Source organism: Rana temporaria, chromosome 12, assembly GCF_905171775.1.
Source record: "Rana temporaria chromosome 12, aRanTem1.1, whole genome shotgun sequence".
Lineage (NCBI taxonomy): Eukaryota > Metazoa > Chordata > Amphibia > Anura > Ranidae > Rana > Rana temporaria.
The window spans coordinates 4,791,694-4,817,794 of NC_053500.1; the positions used below are offsets into that span (position 1 = coordinate 4,791,694).

The 26,101-nt window shown below is 48.8% G+C and overlaps 1 protein-coding gene across 3 annotated transcripts in view; it reads right to left on the bottom strand.

The window, feature by feature from the left end:
- Window positions 1–4,885: 4,885 nt before the first annotated feature.
- Window positions 4,886–26,101, bottom strand: part of LOC120919636 (breast cancer anti-estrogen resistance protein 3 homolog) — a 43,357-nt gene continuing 22,141 nt past the window's right edge. For all 3 annotated transcript variants that reach the window (XM_040331883.1, XM_040331884.1, XM_040331882.1), the window contains 8 exons: window positions 25,141–25,517; window positions 22,341–22,435; window positions 20,321–21,150; window positions 16,759–16,874; window positions 12,086–12,257; window positions 9,584–9,689; window positions 7,809–8,003; window positions 4,886–5,511 (listed from right to left, as the gene is read on the bottom strand). In XM_040331883.1, coding sequence (XP_040187817.1) covers window positions 5,309–5,511; window positions 7,809–8,003; window positions 9,584–9,689; window positions 12,086–12,257; window positions 16,759–16,874; window positions 20,321–21,150; window positions 22,341–22,435; window positions 25,141–25,517 — 2,094 coding nt within the window. In that variant the 3' untranslated portion in view covers window positions 4,886–5,308. The remainder of the gene's footprint in view (window positions 5,512–7,808; window positions 8,004–9,583; window positions 9,690–12,085; window positions 12,258–16,758; window positions 16,875–20,320; window positions 21,151–22,340; window positions 22,436–25,140; window positions 25,518–26,101) is intronic.

Below are 26,101 nucleotides of genomic sequence, written 5' to 3' on the forward strand. Positions count from 1 at the left end.
GGGGCAATTAATCTACAAGGACACTGTAATTGGACATTTAGATGGGGCAATTAATCTATGGGGGCAACTTATCTATGTGGACACTGTGATGGGGCAACTATTTTATGGGGGCAATTAATCTATGGGGACACTGTGATGAGGCAACTAATCTATGGGGGAACTTTGATGGGGCAATTAATCTACGAGGACACTGTGATGGGGCAACTATTCTTTTGGGGCAATTAATCTATGGGGACACTGTGCTGGGGAAACTGATCAATAGGGACACTGTGATGGGGCTACTAATCTATGGGGACACTGTGATGGGGCAACTAATCGACAGGGGAATTTAGATGGGGCAATTAATCTATGGGGTACTGTGATGGGGCAACTTATCTATGAGGACACTGTGATAGGGCAAATAATCTATGGGGACATTTAGATGGGGCAATTAATCTATGGGGGCATTTTGATGGGGCAATTAATCTATGGGAGCACTGTATTGAGGCAATTTATCTACGAGGACACTGTGATGGGGCAAATAATCTATGGGGGGCAATTAATCTATGGGGGCACTGTGATGGAGCAACTTATCAATGGGGCAACTAATATATTGGGGCATTTTGATGGGGCATCTAATCCATGGGGGCAATTAATCTATGGGGACACTGTGATGGGGCAACTAATCTATGGTGGCATTTAGATGGGGCAGTTAATCTATGAGGACACTGTGAAGGGGGAAACTAATTTATGTGGGCAATTAATCTATAGGGGTACTATGATGGGGCAACTAATCCATGAGGACAGTGTGATGAGGCAACTGTATATTTCCGGCAGGATGAAGTGTTACATTGTTACTTGTAGAAGGGATATAAGAAGACGGTGTATTCTGTTTCTTCATGAGAGGTCCCCTTTAGGGTCGGCCCGGAGTCCTCTGCTATAAAGCCTCGATCGCTGAGCTCTTCTTCTCCAGGATAGTGACTCTCACGTCTTCCCTTCTTCTTGTCACAGGAAGAATACCTGAGCTCCTTGTTGGGTGAATATCAAGAGAAAGAGGAGCAACAAAGAGCGCCGAAGATCCTCCAAGAGTAAGTGCAGCAGATAACAGCCCCTCCTCCCCACAGGGACACACTTTATTTTCTATGAAATCTGGTGGTAGAATGTACATCCTTGCCTTAAGTGTACATGAGGACCCCTGAGCAGAGGAAATATTTTGGTACTTATTGCGCATGGGCACGTCGTGGCCTCCCCTTTCCAACCCGGTAACCACCCTATTGGTCTGTGTAGCTTCCTGTCATACGTGTAATGCATTATGACCACTAGATGGAGCCTGAGGATCATCCTTATTTTTCTTATGCTACTCAGTGCCATCTAGTGGCCATAATGCAGGTTTTTTTTTTTTCATTCACTTTGTTTTTTTTGTTTTTTTGTTGCTTTTAACCACTTCCCGATCGGCTCCTGTATATATACGTTGGCAGAATGGCTCTCCTGCGCGTATCGCTGTGTATATGTTGTTAAATTATTTGTATTACATTTTTATACAAATATAAAACTTTTACAAAAACAAATAATTTAAAAAGCACAAAACATACAAAAAAAAAATATACAGATGAATACAGGAATGGATCTATCCTATATCACAGGGATATGCAATTAGCGGACCTCCAGCTGTTGCAGGACTACAAGTCCCATGAGGCATAGCAAGACTCTGACAGCCACAAGCATGACACCCAGAGGCAGAGGTATGATGGGACTTGTAGTTTTGCAACAGCTGGAGGTCCGCTAATTGCATATCCCTGCTATAGCATATACTTTTCTTAAATTTTCCAGGGCTATCTGAAAAAAAAAATGGAGAATGGGACCACTCCCCCATCTCCTCCCTTCCCCCTCCCAAAGCACCCACCCCCCAAGAAAAATAATAATAATTATTGCTGTGTGTATATATAAGGCGGCTCCTTTAACCACTTAAGACCCGGACCTTTAGGCGGGTAAAGGACCTGGCCAGTTTTTGCGATTCGGCACTGCGTCGCTTTAACTGACAATTGCGCGGTCGTGCGACGTGGCTCCCAAACAAAATTGGCATCCTTTTTTCCCACAAATAGAGCTTTCTTTTGGTGGTATTTGATCACCTCTGCGGTTTTTATTTTTTGCGCTATAAACAAAAATAGAGCGACAATTTTGAAAAAAAATCTATTTTTTACTTTTTGCTATAATAAATATCCCCCAAAAATATATAAAAACATTTTTTTTTCCTCAGTTTAGTCCGATGCGTATTCTTCTACCTATTTTTGGTTAAAAAAAAATCGCAATAAGCGTTTATCGGTTGGTTTGCGCAAAATTTATAGCGTTTACAAAATAGGGGATAGTTTTATTGCATTTTTATTAATTTTTTTTTTTTTACTACTAATGGCGGCGATCAGCGATTTTTTTTCGTGACTGCGACATTATGGCGGATACATCGGACAATTTTGACACATTTTTGGGACCATTGTCATTTTCACAGCAAAAAATGCATTAAAAATGCACTGATTACTGTGAAAATGACAATTGCAGTTTAGGAGTTAACCACAAGGGGGCGCTGAAGGGGTTAAGTGTGACCTCATCTGTGTTTCTAACTGTAGGGGGTGTGGCTGGACGTGTGACATCATTGATAGTGTTTCCCTACGGCGCCACAGTGAAGAACGGGGAACAGCTCTCCTCGTTCTTCAGCTCCGGGGACCGATCGCGGGACTCCAGCGGTGATCGGGTCACGGAGCTTCGGACCGGGTCGCGGGCGCGCGCCATTGACCCACGGCTGGGCACTTAAAGAGGACGTACAGGTACGTGGATGTGCCCAGCCGTGCCATTCTGCCGACGTATATGTGCAGGAGGCGGTCCTTAAGTGGTTAAGAGATATAGCAGGCGCATGCCCGGGGGACCGATGCACGTGGCGTGATCGGCGTCGGCCACCCGCGATCGCGGGCACGAGAGCAGGAACGGGGACACACAAATCCCTGTTCTGACAGGGGAGGAGAAACAGATTGTCTGAGTAGGAAGTAGAAACAGCGATCGGTCTCCTCTCCTCCCCTCCTCCAGTCAGTCCCATCCCCCCCACAGTTAGAAAACCAACCTAGGGAACATTTAACCCCTTGATCGCCCCCTAGTGTTATCTTTTTCCCTGCCAGTGACATTTACACAGTAATCAGGGGGTTAGATTCAGGTATCTCCTCTTAAAGTTACGGCGGCGCAGCATAGTGTATTTACGCTACGCCTCCGCAACTTACAGGAGCAAGTGCGGTATTCACAAAGCACTTGCTCCGTAAGTCGCGGCGGCGTAGCGTAAATGGGGCTGGCGTAAGCGCGCCGTCCGTGTACATATCCCAGTGTGCATTGCTTCCAAGTACGGCGCAACAACGTATTGGTTTCGACGTGAACGTAATTTACGTCCAGCCCTATTCGCGAACGACTTCCGCAAACGACGTAAATAATTCAAATTTCGAAGCGGGAACGACGTCCATACTTAACATTGGCTGCGCCTCCTAATAGCAGGAGCAACCTTACGCAGAAAAAGCCTTAACGCAAACGACGTAAAAAACGAACGTCGGGCGCACGTAAGTTTGTGAATCGGCGTAAGTATGCAATTTGCATACTCTACGCTGAAAACTACGGGAGCGCCACCTAGCGGCCACCGTAAGAATGCACCCCAAGATACGACGGCGTAAGAGACTTATGCCAGTCATATCTTAGGCTACAGTCGGCGTATCTAGCTTTCTGAATACAGAAAGTAGATACGCCGGCGCAACTTAGCAATTACGCTGCGTATCTATGGATATAGCACTGACCGCTGTAAAATTGTCAAAATAGTGTCAAAAGTGTCCGATGTGTCTGCCGCAATGTCCCAATAATAATCGCAGATCACCGCCATTACTAGTAAAAAAAATAATAATAATAAAAATGCCATAATTCTATCCCCTATTTTGTAAACGCTATAAATTTTGCGCAAACCAATCAATAAACGCTTATTGATTTTTTTTACCAAAAATATGTAGAAGAATACGTATCGGCCTAAACTGAGGAAGAAATTCTTTTTTTTATTATTTGTTACCTACAGAACGTCGATAAGAAAGGGTCCGCAATTGTGTAAAAATAAGCTTTAATATTTTATTTTTTACATATAGTTACAGAGACGGAATGCAAAGTCTTTCATAAAAATAGAAATAATAAAATAAACAGCAATATCAGTCTGCCGAGGTGTTACCAGTTCAAAGTGAAGGGCCAGTTGTACCGGGCGCTGCGCTGACCAATGGGAAGGTCTGTACTGTATATTGTATGAAGTGTAAGGTTCAGCTGAGTGATACAAAAGGTGAGAGGATAGGCTTTGCTTGCCTTTATCTGGCCCTTGGGGCAGGTTTTCATCCACAGATTCCAACAATGGGGCACCATTCCTCCCAATGACACCAATGACGGGGCACTATTCCTCCCAAGGACACCAATGATGGGACACTATTCCTCCCACTGACACCAATGATGGGGCACAATTCCTCTTAATGACACCACTGATGGAACACAATTCTTATCAATGACACCAATTATGGGGCACTATTCCTCCCAATGACACCAATGATTGGTGTCATTGGTAGGATTTGTGCCCCGTCATTGGGCCCCATTGTTGATGTCATTGGGAGGAATAGTGCCTCATCATTGGGCCCCATTGTTGATGTCATTGGGAGGAATAGTGCCTCATCATTGGGCCCCATTGTTGATGTCATTGGGAGGAATTGTGCCCCATCTTTGGTAGGAATTGTGCCCCGTCTTTGTGCCCCATTGTTGATGTCATTGGGTGGAATTGTGCCCCATCATTGGTGTCATTGGGCACAATTGTTGGTGTCATGAGTAACTGTGTACCTTTTGATGGTGTCAGTGAATGAAATAGTTCCCCAAGGGCCGGATAAAAGCAAGCAAAGGGCCGCGTCCGGCCCCCGGGCCACAGTTTGGAGATCACTGGTCTAATAGATATAAAAGTGGCAAGCTATAAACAACAGAAAAAAAGGTGTGACTACATTTCGGTCAAGTAGATACAGGGCTGTCCTAATGCATGGGCACTGCCCAGGGGCCCCAGGTGCATAGGGGGCCCCATGATAGTCTTGCATTACATCTGGGGCAGGCTGGTAGAGGCCCAGTGCATTACTTTGCCCAGGGGCCCGTGAGGCTATCAGGAGAAGATATACGGAGTCGCTGAACATCTTGTGGTTGGAAGGTGAAGAATGAACTCCGTAGAGAATTGTAACAAATCAGAATGTCATTGTTGACTTTTTTCGATAAAGTTGACCTACTTTGATCAGATATCAGTCTAGTAGGCGTGTCCATACACAGAACTCGCTAGCCGACTTCTCGGAGTCTCTGGCTCCAGTTTCTGGGATAAAACGCTCAGGATCTGGTCAAACTTCTTGTATCTTTCACTTTGTTCCACCGCGGCGCCTTTACTGCCCCAGAAAATCCTGAGGGAGAACTCCGTCTGGAAGGCCTCTCTGAGTTCGGGGTGAGGAACGAATCCTGCGGGATGAAGACCAACAACTGTATGAATAAAATCGTCTTTCGCAGGAACCTGGATATCATCTTTTCATTCTGCGATTACCTCCTGCGACCCCAAACTTGGCACACATGTAGCCCCACTCTTCCTTAAAACCGGGCACCCCTTCCATAGACTCCCATGTTAAACGGTAATTTCTCCGGAGACATTGGGGACCCAGTACTGGCCGGTTGTAGGTCCCCTGGACCCGGAACTTGGCACACCCGTAGCCCCGCTCTTCCTCTACAAGTGTGCACAGTTTGTTGTCCGGGGGAACTACGGCCGGGGAGCACCGATTTTTCATATTCGGGAACCCCTTCCATAGACTCCCATGTTAAAATGTAATTTCTCCCGAGACATTGGGGACCTTGTACTGGCCGGTTGTAGGTCCCCTGGACCCGGAACTTGGCACACCCGTAGCCCCGCTCTTCCTCTACAAGTGTGCACAGTTTGTTGCCCGGGGGAACTACGGCCGGGGAGCACCGATTTTTAATATTCGGGCACCCTTTCCATAGACTCCCATGTTAAACGGTAATTTCTCTGGAGATTTTGTGGACCTAGTACCGGCTTGTTGTAGGTCCCCTGATCCCGGAACTTGGCACACCTGTAGCCCCATTTCTCCTCTACAAGTGTGCAAAGTTTGTTGTCTGGGAGACCTATGGCTGGGGAGCACCGATTTTTCAAAGCCAGGCACCCCTTCCATAGACTCCAATGTTAAACTGTAATTTCTCCGGTGAATTTGTGGACCTGGTACCGGCCGGTTGTAGGTCCCCTGGACTCGGGAACTTGGCACACCTATAGCCCCATTTCTTCTCTACAAGTGTGCAAAGTTTGTTGTCCAGGGGACCTACGGCTGGGGAGCACCGATTTTTCAAAGCCAGGCAGCCCTTCCATAGACTCCCATGTTAAACGGGAATTTCTCCGGAGACATTGCAGACCCGGTACTGGCCGGTTGTAGGTCCCCTGGACCCGGAACTTGGCACACCTATAGCCCCATTTCTCCTTTACAAGTGTGCAAAGTTTGTTGCCTGGGGACCTTTGGCCGGGGAGCACCGATTTTTCAAATCCAGGTACCCCTTCTACACCCCCTTCCTGCCCAGGCCAATTTTCAGCTTTCAGCGCTGTCGCTTTTTGAATGACAATTGCGCGGTCGTGCTACACTGTACAGAAACAGAATTTTTGTTCCCACAAACAGAGCTTTATTTTGGTGGTATTTTATTGCCTCTGCGGTTTTTATTTTTTGCTAAACAAATAAAAAAAAGACCAAAATTTTCTATTATAATATTTTGTAAATAAGTTTTCTCCTTTACTGATCGGCAGCGATAAAGCGGCACTGATAAGGCAGCACCAATAAGGTGGCACACTGATGGGCACTGGTAGGCAGCACTGATGGGTGGCATTGATATGCAGCACTGATAGATGGCAATGATGGCACTCATGGGCGACACTGATGGGCACTGAAAGGCTGCACTGATGGGTACTTATGAGTGACACTGATAGGCGGCACTGCTGGGCACTGATAGGCGGAACTGCTGGGCACTGAAAGGCATCCCTGGTGGCACTGGCAGGCATTTTGGATGGGCACTGATTGGCATCTGCCTGGGCACGGATTGGCATTTTTCTGATGGTCTAGGGTGGCATATCTAGTGGTCCAGTGTTGTGGCCTTCCCTGGTGGTCCTGGGCGGGCATCCGAGGGGGGTCTGTGCTGATAAACAATCAGCACAACCCCCCCTCCCGTCAGGAGAGAAGCCGATGGGCTCTCCTCTAATCGCGTCTGTCAGATAAAGAGCCTCCGTCTGAGATCGGTGTCGCGGTGTATCAAACTGACACACCGCACCACCAATCGCTGTGAGGCGCGCCCCCACGTGCGCGCGGCGGCTGTTATCCCGCTGGACATCATATGACACCCACTCAGGATAACTGAACCACCGCCCGGCAGTCATTCTGCTATAGGCGGGCGGGAAGGGGTTAAAGGGAAGGGGTAAAAGGGTTGTGACACGCCCACCCAGGACAGGAGCTTTTTTTTTTTTACAATATTATTTCTTATAACGACTTTTTTACAAGGAGCCCTGTTGGGGGGGGGAGGGGCTTTGGTGAAATATCAGGGGTCTAAACAAGCCCCTGATGTCTCACACCGGGACAGGGGCTTTTAGAGGGGACTGCAGGCTAGCCTCTGATTATGGGCCCTGGCTTCTGAGGGGGCTCTATTTTTTGGGAGGCGGGCCTTTGAAGTCGGATCCAAGTCCCCGTCTCCATGAACTGTCACTATTCGATTCTCACCGGCTAGTTTGTTCTCGGCATTATTGCGGTAAGTCTCCTCATTGGCGACGTACGTCCTCGCTGCTTGCAGTACACGCAGGAGCCGCCCGCAGCTCTCCTCCACGGGGCCACCCCAGTCATCTTCTCCTTCCAAGGCCCTGAGAACTGGCAGGACGTACGGCACCACTATATTGGTCAATGATGGCAGTGACAGGCCTGGGGGGGACACAAGAAAATGGTCTTATATTAAAAACTAGAAATGGCATAAAAAAGAAAAACATTTTCAGTGTGGAGGTGAAACCCCTCTCAGGTTTGTCCCTGCTGGCGAGGTTTAGAAACCCTGTTTGGCTGGCGACCCCGGTCACTGCAACAGGAAGTGACCAGAACATGTTAGGGGGAATCTTCCACTTGGGACACCTCTCTGGTACAAGCTACACTATAGTGTCAAAAGTATTGGGACACCTAACTTTACACGCACATGGGCCCAGATTTACAGAGAGCAAGGCGCACATTACGCCGCTGTACGCTACGCCAACGCAGCGCAGAGAGGCAAGCATTGCATTCAGAAAGCCAGTGCTTCCAACGCTGCGCCAGAGTGGCGTAGGTTTCGAAGGCACACGTCGGCATAGGTGGAAGTGGGCGTGAACCCATGCAAATGAGGCGTGACCCCATGCAAATGATGGGCCGAGCGCCAGACAGGTACGTATCACGAACTGCACATGCCCCCTGCGCCTGCTCACAACCACGCCGGCACAACTGCCTAAGCTACGTCGGATCACCGCGTACGCCGTGAACATAACATACGCCCAGCCAGACACGCGTCCAATGCACAATACGCCGGCTTGTGTTCCCTGGTGCAGACCTGAGCATGTCTGTTGCTGGGTTGCACCTCCTTTATGGGGAATAACTTTACGCCAGACGTACAACTTATGCGCATCTCGTTCGTGAATCGCCGTATTTCCCATTTGCATGTTTGAATGGCTAATCAATGGGAGCGGCACCATGCGCCCAGCCTAAATGTGCGCCCACCCTACGCCTGCGTAGGCAAGTTACGTCTGCGGGGTGTAGCCTGTTTTAGGCGCATATTAGTTTATGGGTCTGGCGCAAACATACGCCGGTGCACATTTGCACTTACGTCGGCGTAACGTGTTATACGTCGGCGTAAGTGCTTTGTGAATCTGGGCCATGAACTTTAATGGCATTCCAGTCTTTGTCCGTAGGGTTCAATATTGCTTACCCCCTGATGAAGACTCTTTATGAGTTGAAATGCGTTGGAGTCCAACCATTGACAGGATGATATGGAAGATATCTCCATGTGGTTGAGTCTATATTCACTATCTTTCCAAAAGTATTGGGACGCCTGCCTTTACATTAACTTTAATGGCATCCCCAGTCTTAGTCCGTAGGGTCCAATATTGAGTTGGCCCCGCCCTTTGTATCTATAACAGCTTCAACTCTTCTGGGAAGGCCGTCCACAAGGTTTAGGAGTGTGTCTGTGGGAATGTTTGACCGTTCTTCCAGAAGAGCGTTTGTAACTTTGTAACTTTGTAGGTATTTATGACCCAAGTGGTTCTCATAGAGAGAGTTCATATATTGTTGCTTTGTTATTTACAGCTGCCTATGGAATGTTTGCATTCCGTGTACTTTTCACATGAACACAACACAGGTGGTAATAAATAAAGTATTGATCGCGCTGTTGGATTTCTGAGGACGGTGGCGCCACGTTGGCGGTGAAGGTCACAGAGGGGTATAGAGGAAAATCCTGAAGTTTGTGTCTCTGGAGAAGGACAACTTACATTCCTCCATTTCCCGTAAGGCCGGTTTCAGCTGTTTGTGGAAAGCGATGGCGCTGTCGGTGTGCGTTTGCCGGAGCGATTGCCATGTTTGTTCCAGGCGGGCAACCTGGAATAAAAATGTGGCTGTCTCAGAGATTGCTTCTGATTGGTGGATAAGCACAAGAAGCCTATTCTTGCCTTAAACAGCTAAATGCTTGGGCAAAAAACGGGGCACCATACAGACAACCTGACACGGGGCCCCATACAGACAACCTGACACGGGGCCGCATACAGACAACCTGACACGGGGCCGCATACAGACAACCTGACACGGGGCCACATACAGACAACCTGACACGGGGCCCCATACAGACAACCTGACACGGGGCCCCATACAGACAACCTGACACGAGGCCCCATACAGACAACCTGACACGGGGCCCCATACAGACAACCTGGCACGGGGCCCCATACAGACAACCTGACACGGGGCCGCATACAGACAACCTGACACGGGGCCGCATACAGACAACCTGACACGGGGCCCCATACAGACAACCTGACACGGGGGCCCCATACAGACAACCTGACACAGGGCCGCATACAGACAACCTGACACTGGGCCGCATACAGACAACCTGACACGGGGCCGCATACAGACAACCTGACACGGGGCCGCATACAGACAACCTGACACGGGGCCGCATACAGACAACCTGACACGGGGCCGCATACAGACAACCTGACACGGGGCCGCATACAGACAACCTGACACGGGGCCCCATACAGACAACCTGACACGGGGCCGCATCCCCTCTCCCTTATAAATTGGGTTCCCAATGTCCCTTCGCCCTTATAAATTGTGTTCCCAATGTCCCTTCGCCCTTATAAATTGGGTTCCCAGTGTCCATTCGCTCTTATAAATTGGGTTCCCAGTGTCCCTTCTCCCTTATAAATTGGGTTCCCAATGTCCCTTCGCCCTTATAAATTGGGTTCCCAGTGTCCATTCGCTCTTATAAATTGGGTTCCCAGTGTCCCTTCGCCCTTATAAATTGGGTTCTCAATGTCCCTTCGCCCTTATAAATTGGGTTCCCAATGTCCCTTCGCCCTTATAAATTGGGTTCCCAATGTCCCTTCGCCCTTATAAATTGGGTTCCCAGTGTCCCTTCGCCCTTATAAATTGGGTTTCCAATGTCCCTTCGCCCTTATAAATTGGGTTTCCAATGTCCCTTCGCCCTTATAAATTGGGTTCTCAATGTCCCTTCGCCCTTATAAATTGGGTTCCCAGTGTCCCTTCGCCCTTATAAATTGGGTTCTTAATGTCCCTTTCGCCCTTATAAATTGGGTTCCCAGTGTCCCTTCGCCCTTATAAATTGGGTTCTCAATGTCCCTTCGCCCTTATAAATTGGGTTCCCAATGTCCCTTCGCCCTTATAAATTGGGTTCCCAATGTCCCTTCGCCCTTATAAATTGGGTTTCCAATGTCCCTTCGCCCTTATAAATTGGGTTCCCAATGTCCCTTCGCCCTTATAAATTGGGTTCCCAATGTCCCTTCCCCTTATAAATTGGGTTCCCAATGTCCCTTCCCCTTATAAATTGGGTTCCCAGTGACCCTTTGCCCTTATAAATTGGGTTTCCAATGTCCCTTTCGCCCTTATAAATTGGGTTCCCAGTGTCCCTTCGCCCTTATAAATTGGGTTCTCAATGTCCCTTCGCCCTTATAAATTGGGTTTCCAATGTCCCTTCGCCCTTATAAATTGGGTTCTCAATGTCCCTTCGCCCTTATAAATTGGGTTCCCAATGTCCCTTCGCCCTTATAAATTGGGTTCCCAGTGTCCCTTCGCCCTTATAAATTGGGTTCCCAATGTCCCTTCGCCCTTATAAATTGGGTTCCCAGTGTCCCTTCGCCCTTATAAATTGGGTTGTCAATGTCCCTTCGCCCTTATAAGTTGGGTTCTCAATGTCCCTTCGCCCTTATAAATTGGGTTCCCAATGTCCCTCGCCCTTATAAATTGGGTTCCCAATGTCCCTTCGCCCTTATAAATTGGGTTCCCAATGTCCCTTCGCCCTTATAAATTGGGTTCCCAATGTCCCTCGCCCTTATAAATTGGGTTCTCAATGTCCCTTCGCCCTTATAAGTTGGGTTCTCAATGTCCCTTCGCCCTTATAAACTGGGTTCTCAATGTCCCTTCGCCCTTATAAATTGGGTTCCCAATGTCCCTTCGCCCTTATAAATTGGGTTCCCAATGTCCCTTCGCCCTTATAAATTGGGTTCCCAATGTCCCCTCACCCTTATAAATTGGGTTCTCAATGTCCCTTCGCCCTTATAAATTGGGTTCCCAATGTCCCCTCACCCTTATAAATTGGGTTCTCAATGTCCCTTCGCCCTTATAAATTGGGTTCCCAATGTCCCCTGCCTCTTTAAAATGATATTCCCAGCATCCCTTTCCCCCTAACATTATATTCCCAGCATCCCCTCTCCCTTAAAAAAATGGGGTTCCCAACATCTGAGCCCCGTCCTTACCTGGGGCATGGTCAGGGCCTTCATAACAGCCGAAAAACCAAAAAGATCTCCAGCAAAGTCCTTCAGCTCCATGGCCAGATGGATAATACGGTGCAGGGTGTGCGCTCTCTCGCTCACCGCGCCGGTGCAGCCCAGGATATCCACAGCTACCCCCAGAGACAGCAGGTGGTGCCTAGAGGCGGGGGAGAAGAGAGAATAAACATTCGCATTCTACATTCCCGCTTCTCTTCATTTTCACCATTTGTCTTCTCCTGCTGACCACACAGGAGCTACATAAAGGTTTTACTGCCGCTGACCACCAGGCCTGAGTCATTGTCATTGGCTCATTTTCTACTCCAGCTGGCTACAGTCCGGCCCTCCTAAAGTCACGTATTTGTATTGCACTTATCTGTCATTGCGCGAACATAACATTTCCGTGCAGTCCCAATCGCATAATAATCGGATGAACTGTCATGATCGGCTCCCGAAAGCTCTGCACTAACGATCTGATTATCGTACGATCTTCTGATCGTGTGTACGTGGGGCTTAACCACTTAAGGACCCCTTCACGTCGATATACGCCGGCAGAATGGCATGGCTGGGCACATCAACGTACATGTACGTGGCTCTTTAAGCCCAGCCGTGGGGTCGCGCGGGCGCGTGCACGCGACCCGGTCCGAAGCTCCGTGGTCGCGGGACCCGATCGCCACTGAGCTGTATGTAAACACATGTAGAGCTGTATGTAAACACAGCTTCCCCGTTCTTCACTGTGGCACTGTCATTGATTGTGTGTTCCCTTTTATAGGGAAACACAATCAATGACGTCACACCTACAGCCACACCCCCCTACAGTTAGAAACACAAATGAGGTCACACATAACCCCTTCAGCGCCCCCTTGTGGTTAACTCCCAAACTGCAATTGTCATTTTCACAGTAATCAGTGCATTTTTAATGCATTTTTTGCTGTGAAAATGACAATGGTCCCAAAAATGTGTCAAAATTGTCCGAAGTGTCCGCCATAATGTCGCAGTCACGAAAAAAATCGCTGATCGCCGACATAAGTAGTAAAAAAAAAAAAAAATTATAAAAATGCAATAAAACTATCCCCTATATTGTAAATGCTATAAATTTGGCGCAAACCAATCGATAAACGCTTATTGCGATTTTTTTTTTACCAAAAATAGGTAGAAGAATACGTATCGGCCTAAACTGAGGAAAAAAAATGTTTTTTTATATATTTTGGGGGATATTTATTATAGCGAAAAGTAAAAAATATTGAATTTTTTTTAAATTCTCGCTCTATTTTTGTTTATAGCGCAAAAAGTAAAACCGCAGAGGTGATCAAATACCACCAAAAGAAAGCTCTATTTGTGGGAAAAAAAGGACGCCAATTTTGTTTGGGAGCCACGTCGCACGACCGCGCAATTGTCAGTTAAAGCGACGCATTGCCGAATCGCAAAAACTGTCCGGGTCCTTAAGCTGCCTAAAGGTCCGGGTCTTAAGTGGTTAATGGACCGTAAACTGGCCCTTTGTTTGTAAAGTTTGGAGACCCCTGTACTTCATCAATGGAGCAGCAATAATCGAATACTTTTGGTAATTTAGTGTATATGTGCGTCGGCGAACTGATTGTAATCAGACCGATAAAATGATAGAAAATCGATCGTACTGATAAAATCGTACTTTTGATAATTTTTTTTTTATTTGCAAACAATACTTTGATTGGGGCTGATTTGCCAAAACTGGAGAGTGCAGAATCTGGCGTGGCACACCTCCCAACTTTTTAAATATGGGAATGAGGGACACCTATCAGAAAAAGTATACAGGCATAGGACACACCCCCTTGCCACGCCCCCTTAACCACTTCAGCCCCGGACCATTATGCAGCTAAAGGACCAGGCCCCTTTTTGCGATTCGGCACTGCGTCGCTTTAACCGACAATTGCGCGGTCGTGCGACGTGGCTCCCAAACAAAACTTGCGTCCTTTTTTCCCCACAAATAGAGCTTTCTTTTGGTGGTATTTGATCACCTCTGCGGTTTTTATTTTTTGCGCTATAAACAAAAATAGAGCGACAATTTTGAAAAAAAATGCAATATTTTTTACTTTTTCCTATAATAAATATCCCCCAAAAATAAATAAAAAAACGTTTTTTTCCCTCAAAAAAATCGCAATAAGCGTTTATTGATTGGTTTCAATAGTGATAGCGTCTACAAAATAGGTGATAGATTTAATGCGTTTTTATTATTTTAATTTTTTCACTAGTAATGGCGGCGATCTGCGATTTTTATCGTGACTGCGACATTATGGCGGACACATCGGACACTTTTGACACCATTTTGGGACCATTTTCATTTTTGCAGCGATCAGTGCTATAGAAATGCACTGATTACTGGCAGTGAAGGGGTTGACCTGTAGGGGGCTCGGAAGGGGTTAAGTGTGACCTAGGGAGTGATTCTAACTGTTAGGGGGCGTGGGTTGCCGTCACACGTCACTGATCGCTGCTCCCGATGACAGGGAACAGACGATCAGTGACATGTCACTAGGAAGAACGGGGAGATGTTGTGCTTACACTGACATCTCCCCGTTCTTCAGCTCTGTGACCCGATCACAGGACACCGGCGGCGTTCGGGTCCCGCGGTCACGGAGCTTGGGACAGGGTCGCGAGCGCTCCGCCAGCGGGGCACGTGCAACCACACGGCTCGCATCTATATACGCATCTATATACGCCCATATGTGCAGCCCTGCCATTCTGTCGGCGTAAATAGTTGTGCGCCGGTGGGGAACCGGTTAAGGCTGGCGCAGGGGGGGGGGGGGCGTGTACCGAAACTCTGAGCACAGATCCCTGTGTGTCCCTGCGGTAGGAAATCACAGGGCGGGCGCATTCCACATGGGCTCTAAGCGCTCTTTGTTGTGTTTAGTTACTCCGGTTACAGAAAAAGCCGGTTAACAATCGTCCACTGATCTGCAACCCTTCCCTGCCAAGAGCGCGTCGTATCTCTCTGGGAAACCTTTCCTCACAGCTGCAGTGCTAAAGACGCACCTCCCCCGCACAGCCCAATATAAAAGTACAACTAAAAGCAAAACTTTGTTTTGGATAGAGTAGGTTTTCTGGCACCCGATGAAGGGGAGGAGCCAGGAACCCCCCGGTGGGGCACTCCAGAAGAGGAGGATCCGGGCTGCTCTGTGCAAAACCCTTGCCCCAAAGCATAGTCCGCTAAAGTTACAGACTGACTTGGCCGCATTGAGGGGCCAATGGGCGGGGCCGCGTATTGTAAAATCTTGGGTGAGAACCTTCTTTCCTCAGACAGAACACTGAAGATGGGTGGGGGATGGGTCTTCCAGCATGACAGTGACCCAAAACATACCGCCAAGGCAACAAAGGAGTGGCTCAAGAAGAAGCACAAGAATGGCCTAGTCGCCAGTCTCCAGACCTTAACCCGCTGTCAGTGTGAGGAGGAGAAAAAGCCGATCACCGGCTTATGTGCAAGGGACATCGATCCTGAAGAGGAAGGAGGCAATTCTGCCGATCAGTACCCCCTGCCATTGCCACCTGCCAGTGCCCACCAGCACCACCTATCAATGCCCACAAGTGCCACCTATCAATGCCCATCAGTGGTGCCAATCAGTGCCTCATCAGTGCTGCCTATTAGTGTAACCTACCAGTGCCCATCACTGCCACCCATCAGTGCCCATCACTGCCACCTATTAGTGCCACTTATCAGTGCCCCTATCAATGCCCACAAGTGCCACATAGGAATGCCCATCAGTGGTGCCAATCAGTGCCACCTAGCAGTGCTGCCTATCAGTGTAACCTACCAGTGCTGATCAGTGCCCATCACTGCCACCCATCAGTGCCCATCACTAGTGCTCATCACTGCCACCTATTAGTGCCACCTATTAGTGCCACTTCTCAGTGCCCCCTATCAACGCCCACAAGTGCCACATATCAATGCCCATCAGTGGTTCCAATCAGTGTCACCTAGCAGTGCTGCCTATCAGTGTAACCTACCAGTGAGTGAGTGAAAAACTTGTAAAGCGCAACACATGCGAACTGAATCGCCTCTGGGCGCTGTTTCCAGTGCTAATCAGTGCCCATCACTGCCACCCATCAGTGCCCATCACTGCCACCTATTAGTCCCACTTCTCAGTGCCCGCCAGTGCCACCTATCAGTGCCACCTCTCAGTGCCCACCAGTGCCGCCTTATCAGTGCCCATCAATGCCGCTGATCGGTGCCCATCAGTGCCACCTCATCGGCGTACATCAATGAAGGAGAAAAATTACCTGTTTGCAAAATTATATAGCAAAATATATAAAAAAAATATATAAAAAAAACAATTCTGTCTTTTTAAAATATTTTAACAAAAAATAAAAACCACAGAGGTCATCAAATACCACCAAAATAAATATTTATTTGTGGGGAGAAAATAATAAAAATGTAATCTGGGTGCAGCGTCGCACGACCGCGCAATTGTCATTCAAAGTGCGTCAGCGCTGAAAGCTAAAAATTGGTCTGGGGACATCTGAATGCCCCCCCCCCACCCCTCCCCCCCTTTGCAACATGAGCAGCAAAAATGTCATAGTGGCCAAAAAATAAACCACGCCTTAATAATAGGCCTCTATGACTCCGCCCATTTCCTCCATCCTTCATTCCATTGGAGGGAAGAGAAGACGTCCCCCATAGGACTATTACTGACCTCTCCAGCAGATCCCGTCTCAGCTGCTGGCCGTAGGGTAACGTCAGCAGTTCCAGGCCCGACTTCACCCCCATAATCCTCTGCTGCTCCTCGCTCACCCCCCACATCCGAATTTCCTGTGAAAGCGGAAAAATTACAATTTTACTAACAGACGTTCGTTAGAGGAGAACCCAACATTCCCGATGGCAAGGCCACCCATGTCACATACTCTAGTATTGTAGTATTATTAGCGTTATTAGGTTTTTATTTACTCTTTTTGTGATAAATAGGATGGCCTTTAACACTAAAAGTACTGGAAGGGTTACACTGCCTTGAAAAAGTATTCATACCCCTTAACATTTCCCACATATTTTCATGTTACAACCAAAAACGTAAATGTATTTTATTGGGATTTTATGTGATAGACCAACACAAAGGCCCGGATTCACAAAGCACTTGCGCCGAACCTATCTCAAGATACGCCGCGTAAGTGCAAATATGCGCCGTCGTATCTGTGCGCCGGACCCACAAAGTAAGATACGCCTAAAAATAGGCTTCATCCAGCCGACGTAACTTGCCTACGCCGGCATAGCATTGCAGTTTGTGAGAAGCCATGTGGGGGGAGGGGACACAGCAAACATGTGGAAGAAGGTGCTCTGGTCACATGACACCAAAATTCAACTTTTTGGTCTAAAAGCAAAATGCTATGTGTGGGGGGAAAACTAACACTGCACATCATCCTGAACACACCATCCCCACCGTGAAACATGGTGGTGGTGGTAGCATCGTGGTGTGGGGATGCTTTTCTTCAGCAGGGAAGCTGGTCGAAAGAAAGATGGATGTAGCCAAATACAGGACAATCTTAGAAGAAGAATGTAACGTGAATCGCAATCAACGGTTTCAGGCGTAGGCGCCCTGCCGCGTGTGTATATTTAGGGGGGGGTTGGGGATTTTTTGTGCTTGGGTGTAACTTTTTTTTATAAAAGAATATATATATTTTTTTATCACAGAGGACAAAGTCATGTGATGTTTTTTTTTTTGGTGACAGGTTCACTTTAATGAGACATGCAGGGTCAATGTAAATGTAAATTACATAGTAATGTAATGCAGATCGCACTGCATTACATTCTTTCTCGGATTTGATGGGTGGAGAAACTGTCAACAGGTACCAAGAAATGACGTGTGTCCGCTCTTTCCCCCCCTCACTTCTCTACCCAGTGCCCCCCCCCCCACCCCGCTATGCCGGTTCCGGGCCCGCAGATGGGAAAGCGTAGACCTGGATACATAGCGGGGGGGGGGAGGGTGGCGCACACGCATGTGTATGCAGCATTCGGGCGCTAGGTTGAAACTTCTGGTTGCAATGGCGACCTGATGCCTGAGGTTTGTCGAGTCCTGCCTATGGGGCTCACGCTCTCAGCAGGTCTATCTGTGAAGTAGAAGGTTGTATGGAGAACTATGGTAAATACGACCAATGACGGGAGCACAGCCATGTTAAATAAGCCGGTTGAGACTGTCCCGGCACACACACAGACATTAATCTACCATATATACTCAAGTATAAGCCGAGTGCTGAAAATGCCCCCCCCAGGCTTATACTCGAGTCTGCGTACCTGATCAGCCCGTGATCTGCAGTCAGACGGCGGGTGTCCAGTGTAAAAAAGCCGCGCCTCCTCCTCGTCCGTGATAGGCGGAACACTCATTTTCCCAGCAGAGACTGTGTTCAGTGTTCCGCCTATCACGGACGTCCTCTCATCCTCGTCCGTGGGATGAGGAAGTCCGTGATAGGCGGAACACTGAACACAGTCTCTGCTGGGAAACTGAGTGTTCCGCCTATCCCGGACGAGGAGGAGGCGTGGCTTTTTTACACTGGACGCCCGCCGTCTGACTGCATGTCACAGGCTGATCAGGTATGCGGATCAGCACAGTGAGGCTGCAATTGGCACAGTGAGGCATGCAATGGGCACTGTGAGGCATGCAATGGGCACAGTGAGGCTGCAATGGGCACTGTGAGGCATGCAATGGGCACTGTAAGGCATGCAATGGGCACAGTGAGGCTGCAATGGGCACTGGGAGGTATGCAATGGGCACAGTGAGGCTGCAATGGGCACTGTGAGGCTGCAATGGGCACAGTGAGGCATGCAATGGGCACTGTGAGGTATGCAATGGGCACAGTGAGGCATGCAATGGGCAATGTGAGGCATGCAATGGGCACTGTGAGGCATGCAATGGGCACAGTGAGGCTGCAATGGGCACTGTGAGGTATGCAATGGGCACAGGGAGGCATGCAATGGGCACAGGGAGGCATACAATGGGCACAGTGAGGCATGCAATGGGCACAGTGAGGCGTGTAAATGGGCATTGTTGACCCTCTTTTCCACTTACAGTTGCTGCTGCATTCTCCCCCTAGGCTTATATTCAAGTCAATACGTTTTCCCAGTTTTTTTGTGGTAAAATTAGGTGCCTCCGCTTATATTCGGGTCGGCTTATACTCGAGTATATACGGGTACTTTATATTTTTAGCGGCTAAAACCGATATCCCATTGGTATGGAAAAGTCCGGTCATAGATCTTACCTTGATAAAACGCAAACTCAACTGCATCATGCTGAATGAAAAGACTGCGAGCGTCTTACGGGACAGTGGCCTAGTTATTTGCACGTACCGGACACGCGGAGTTGACCTCCAGGCCTTGGCTACAATCGTTACCTAACAGTCATTTTCGCTCGTTCTCACACAATTTCAAGTAAAACCACGGTGCTGATCAAGTTGGAAACCATCATGAGTTGGAAACCATCATGTGGTGCATGGACAGCTCTCGACAGAAGACATATAGGTAGATTCACAAAGAGTTAGGCCGGTTTATCTACAGATAAGCCGACCTAACTCTGAATCGAAGCCAGCTTATGTTTAAGTGTATTCTCTAACAGAGATACACTTAAACATACCTAAGATAGAATGGCGCAAGCCATTCTATCTTAGGCTGCAATGTTTCTTTTGCCCGCTAGATGGCGCTGCCATTGCGGCCGGCCTAGGTTATGTAATTGAGGGGCTACGCCGATTCCCGTCGATTTACGAGCGTACGCCGGGCCTACATCGTCGAGTTACGTCGTTTCCGTACGCGATAGGCCGCCTAAAGTTATTTCACCTATGAGGTGGAATAACAATGTTAAGTATGGCCGCCGTTCCCGCCGCGAGGTTCGAATTTTTTATGTTGTTTGCGCAAGTCATCCGCGAATCGGGATTTACATCGTTTACGTACGCGTCGAAATCAATAGGCCCGTACGGCCTACTTAGCCGCAATGTGCACTGGGAAATGTAGTCGCCCGGGGCATGCGCAGTGTAAAAAACGTCAAAAAACGTGAGGTCAAGCCTCATTTCAATAATACACGCCCCCCTCCCAGTCATTTGAATTAGGCGCGTTTACGCCCGCTCGTTTTAGGCTACGCCGCCTAAAATTTGAAGGTAAGTGGTTTGAGAATCACTTTTAACCTAAATAATTTAAGGCGGTGTAGCCTAAAAAAAGTAGGCTAGGCCGTCCTAATTTTAGGCGCCCGTACGTGAATCTACCCCATAGATTTGACTTACTTGGCAGTTTTCGCGGAGAATATGGAGGGCGCTCTCCTTGCAGTCTCGTTGACTAACAATCTCTTTCAGCTTTCGCAGAGCATTTGCCTCCAGAGGCTTGTTCTCCGGCGACAGCAGAATGGACGGGAAGGTTTTGGGATTGTACGATGTTATGGTCTGAATCTGCGGCCGGATGAAACCATCCTCATCTTCAGCAGTCTCCAATATTACATGGTCCATCTTGGAAAGTCTCGGCTTATGGTGTGGTTGGCTGAGATGTTCAGTTCTAGATTGTTCTGTTTTAGGCCTTTCCTCCGGCGAATGGACCGGTTTGTATTTATTGCTTTCAGAAACGACTGTCCTAGATTTATCCACCTCTTTATGAACCAGTTTTGTTTTGACAACTTCGGAGTAGACCGGTTTAGAGTTTCTAGGGTTGTCTAAATCAAAATGACCCTTTGACGACTGAATGACATCTGGGGACTTGTCTGAGTCCAGGAAACCAAAAGTGGTCTCTGTGGCTCGGGCGCGGTTCTTCCACCGTTCCTCAACTTTCATGGTGTCCATAAGTCTTCGAGGTGCCTCTGGGACACGAGGGACCAACTCCCAATAGGTGTCCATCCCATCAGGAGGGTCTGGAAGCAGCAATGATGGAGCTCGTATGGGCTTGGGTGGAGCCTTGGAGTGTAGCTGGCTGTCGGAACCCCTCAAGGCATTGTTACCACCGCAGTCCAGAGGCTGGATTGTTTGAAGTTTGGCTCTGAGGACTGGGTCGCTGCCCGTTCGGAAAATAGGCGATAATGGGATGGTAGATGTGTCATCTGGAGACGCCGATGTTTCTGCTGTAACAGCTGGAAGAAAAAGAAGGTGGTCATTATTGGGCAATGTTGGGTGAAGAGTTGTAGGGTGCGTTAGACTGGTAATAGAAAATGGAATGAAGACAGTGGTGGAAGGAACGGAACATCTTGGAGGAAAGACTCCATACATTTCGAGGTTTACAACTTTCCCGAGCATCCATAATCCTGTGCTATTCTACTTTACTCTACAAGACTGACTATTTGCAAAGCCACCCCAATGTTTTCTTATATAGTCCGTCACAGAAGTTCCCAAGAGAGATATTAACCCTTTTTAGGACAACTACATGTCTGACCATCCATCTGGACCTCCGATGACCCGATCGCCGCCAGGTTTCCCGCGATCGGTCACAAGAGCTGAAGAACGGGGAGAGGTGAGTGTAGACACACCTTCCCTGTTCTTTGTTGTGGCAGTGTCATTGATCGTGTGTTCCCTGATATAGGGAAACACGATTAATGACGTCACACGTCCAGCCCCGCCCCGCCCCCCTACAGTTAGAAACACATATGAGGTCACACTTAACCCCTTCAGCGCCCCCTTGTGGTTAACTCCCAAACTGCCATTGTCATTTTCACAGTAATCAGTGCATTTTTATAGCATTTTTGGACAAAATGGTCCCAAAAATGTGTCAAAATTGTCCGAAGTATCCGCCATAATGTCGCGGTCACGAAAAAAAATTGCAGATCGCCGCTATTAGTAGTAAAAAAAAAATTATAAAAATGCAATAAAACTATCCCCTATTTTGTAAACGCTATAAATTTTGCGCAAACCAATCAATAAACGCTTATTGCGATTTTTTTAACCAAAAATAGGTAGAAGAATACGTATCGGCCTAAACTGAGGAAAAAAATTATTTTTTTTACATATTTTTTGGGGGATATTTATTATAGCAAAAAGTAAAAAATATTGTTGTTTTTTTTCAAAATTGTCGCTCTATTTTTGTTTATGGCGCAAAAAAAATAAAAACCGCAGAGGTGATCAAATACCACCAAAAGAAAGCTCTATTTGTGGGAAAAAAAGGACGCCAATTTTGTTTGGGAGTCACGCCGCACGACCGCGCAATTGTCTGTTAAAGCGACGCAGTGCCGAATCACAAAAACTGGCCAGGTCCTTTACCTGCATAAAGGTCTTAAGTGGTTAAGGACTTGCAGAAGTTTTGACCATCCACATGTTTTTTTTTACTTACCTGAGAAGAGGTTGCTGTCAGACTGAGCGCTCTGTAACGGTCTTTCCTTCAAGATGTCCAGATTGCCAGGTTGGCTCCCGAACCTGTCTTTGGTCCTGGTGGATATAATCACAACAAAAAAAACTCCATTTAATAAAAAAAAAATCAGCTATGTGCAGTGAATGGGAGGAAATGGGCAACAAGATGAATTATGGGAGGCCAATGAGAGCAAAGTGCATTGTGGGTGAGAGGTGGTGCTAAAGAAGTGCGCCAGTGTTGGCATTGGCAGTTGTGAATGTGACCCAGATGTGGGACAGTCCTGTATTTTGGACCCAAAAATTGACAGGTTGTGGGGACATAGCTTGGCTGAGAATGCGTCTGAGAGAGCGGGCGGCTCCATGGATGAGAGAGAGAGAGAGGGCGGCACGTCGGTGAGTAGACAGCTGGCCAATCAGGGAGCCAGTGGGCGGGTAGCAGAGAGATGACATCATCTCTCAGCGCCCGGTGCCCGCCCTGCATCCCTGCAATGCAGTTCTGCCCTCACTGTGCAGGCAGCCGGGAAGCAGAGAGATGACATCATCTCTCTGCTGTCTGGCTAGTTATCTGCTGCCTGACTTCCAAGAGACCACCTTAGCAGGAAAGTGACACAGCAAGTGACAACCCGCAACATCTGGCAAGTGACAACCCGCGACGTGGCAAGTGACAATCCGTGACGTGGCAAGTGACAATCCGCAGCGTGTGACAGGTGACGTGGCAAGTTTCAATCCGCAACGTGTGGCAAGGGACAATCCGCAATGTGAGACGTGGCAAGTTTCAATCCGCAACATGTGGCAAGGGACAATCCGCAATGTGAGACGTGGCAAGTTTCAATCCGCTACATGTGGCAAGGGACAATCCGCAACGTGTGACGTGGCAAGTTTCAATCCGCAACATGTGGCAAGGGACAATCCGCAACGCGTGACAGGTGACATGGCAAGTTTCAATCCGCAACGTGTGGCAAGGGACAATCCGCAACGTGTGACAGGTGACGTGGCAAGTTTCAATCCGCAACGTGTGGCAAGGGACAATCCGCAACGTGTGACGGGTGATGTGGCAAGTTTCAATCTGCAACGTGTGGCAAGGGACAATCCGCAACGTGTGACAGGTGACGTGGCAAGTTTCAATCCGCAACATGTGGCAAGGGACAATCCGCAACGTGTGACGTGGCAAGTTTCAATCCGCAACATGTGGCAAGGGACAATCCGCAACGTGTGACAGGTGACGTGGCAAGTTTCAATCTGCAATGTGTGGCAAGGGACAATCCGCAACGTGTGACGTGGCAAGTTTCAATCCGCAACATGTGGCAAGGGACAATCCGCAACGTGTGACAGGTGACGTGGCAAGTTTCAATCTGCAATGTGTGGCAAGGGACAATCCGCAACGTGTGACGTGGCAAGTTTCAATCCGCAACATGTGGCAAGGGACAATCCGCAACGTGTGACGTGGCAAGTTTCAATCCGCAACATGTGGCAAGGGACAATCCGCAACGTGTGACAGGTGATGTGGCAAGTTTCAATCCGCAACGTGTGGCAAGTGACTATCCGCAACGTGTGACAGGTGACAGTCCTTAAGTGACACGCTGAATCTGGTGACAGGGGACGTGACAAGTGACACGCTGAATCTGGTGACAGGGGACGTGACAAGTGATACGCTGAATCTGGTGACAGGGGACGTGACAAGTGACACGCTGAATCTGGTGACAGGGGACGTGACAAGTGACACGCTGAATCTGGTGGCAGGGGACAGTAGCAAGTGACACGCTGAATCTGGTGGCAGGGGACAGTAGCAAGTGACACGCTGAATCTGGTGGCAGGGGACAGTAACAAGTGACACTCTGAATCTGGTGGCAAGGGACAGGTGGCAAGTAACACGCTGAATCTGGTGGCAAGGGACAGGTGGCAAGTGACACGCTGAATCTGGTGGCAAGTGACACGCTGAATCTGGTGGCAAGTGACACGCTGAATCTGGTGGCAAGTGACACGCTGAATCTGGTGGCAGGGGACGGTGGCAGGGGACGGTGTCAGGTGATACGCTGAATCTGGTGGCAGGGGACAGTGTCAGGTGATACGCTGAATCTGGTGGCAGGGGACGGTGTCAGGTGACACGCTGAATCTGGTGGCAGGGGACAGGTGGCAAGTGACACGCTGAATCTGGTGGCAGGGGACGGTGTCAGGTGATACGCTGAATCTGGTGGCAGGGGACGTGACAAGTGATACGCTGAATCTGGTGACAGGGGACGTGACAAGTGATACGCTGAATCTGGTGACAGGGGACGTGACAAGTGATACGCTGAATCTGGTGGCAGGTGACGGTGGCAAGTCACACGCTGAATCTGGTGGCAAGGGACAGGTGGCAAGTGACACGCTGAAGCTGGTGACAGGGGACGTGGCAAGTGACACGCTGAATCTGGTGGCAGGTGACGTGGCAAGTGACACGCTGAATCTGGTGACAGGTGATGTGGCAAGTGACACGCTGAATCTGGTGGCAGGGGACAGGTGGCAAGTGACACGCTGAATCTGGTGGCAGGGGACAGGTGACAAGTGACAGGCTGTTAAGTAGAAATATTGTACTTTCATTCTTGAGAATGTGTGTAAATTGGGGCTTGTAGGGGCCCCGTAGCATGACTTTGCCCAGGGGCCCATGATGCTATTAAGATGGCCCTGCATTGAGGAAGAACCTTTCCTAATTGAAGGACCCGGTGAGTACCGCTGAACATGGCAGTGGGTATGGAAGAGTCGCTTTTCGAACTTGTAAATGAAAGTGAATTTTGATTGGCTTGTACCTGAGCAAGCTGTTATCTGTCACGTGAAGACTCCGCCTGTTTTCCTTGTTTGCCTTCTGGGATTCCTGCCTCTCCCCCGCCGCACTCAGAGGCACTGTCCTGTTGACGGGATTCTCTATGACGGCCCCTGAGGATTCAGACACCGCCCGCCTGTCGCCGACGTACGACCGAACCAGGGCGGGAATGTTGTCAAAGCGGTCCTGTTCCAGCTGGTAGAGCGTGCGTGAGACCCCTCGCCGGGGACGCAAGTTGACGGCAATGATCTTGAAGTGCAGAACCTGCTTGGCGCTCACACAGCTTAAGACGTAGTCCCCGGGAGAGGAGAGCGAGTCGCGAATCAGGAAGTCGCCATCTTTTTCTAAGAGCTTCTCTGCCTCCTGCCAAAGTGTAAAACATCAATGAACACAACAACGCGTAATACGGCCCCCCCCGCTCAACCTACCTACCACAGAGGAACCCCCCAATCATTTTTAGGTTTCAGGGAACGGTGGGGTCAGAATTTGGCTCATGGATCCATCCTGCCTACAAGGTTCAGGCTGGTGGTGGGGGTGTAATGGGGGGTATTTTCTTGGCCCCTTGTGTACCAATTGAGCATCATTTACACGCCACGGCCCCCCTGAGTATTGAGTCCAACCCGCTACTAGCAAGGAGGGCCTGATAAAGGGGGTCCAGCCCGCTACTAGCAAGGGGGGCCTAATACAGGGGGTCCAACCCGCTACTAGCAAGGGAGACCTAATACAGGGGGTCCAATCCAATACTAGCAAGGGGGGCCTAATAAATGGGGTCCTACGTGTTACTAGCAAGGGGGGCCTAATAAAGGGGGTCCAGCCCGCTACTAGCAAGGGAGACCTAATAAAGGGGGTCCAACCCGCTACTAGCAAGGTGGTCCTAATAAAGGGGGTCCAACCCACTACTAGCAAGGTGGTCCTAATAAAGGGGGTCCAGCCCACTACTAGCAAGG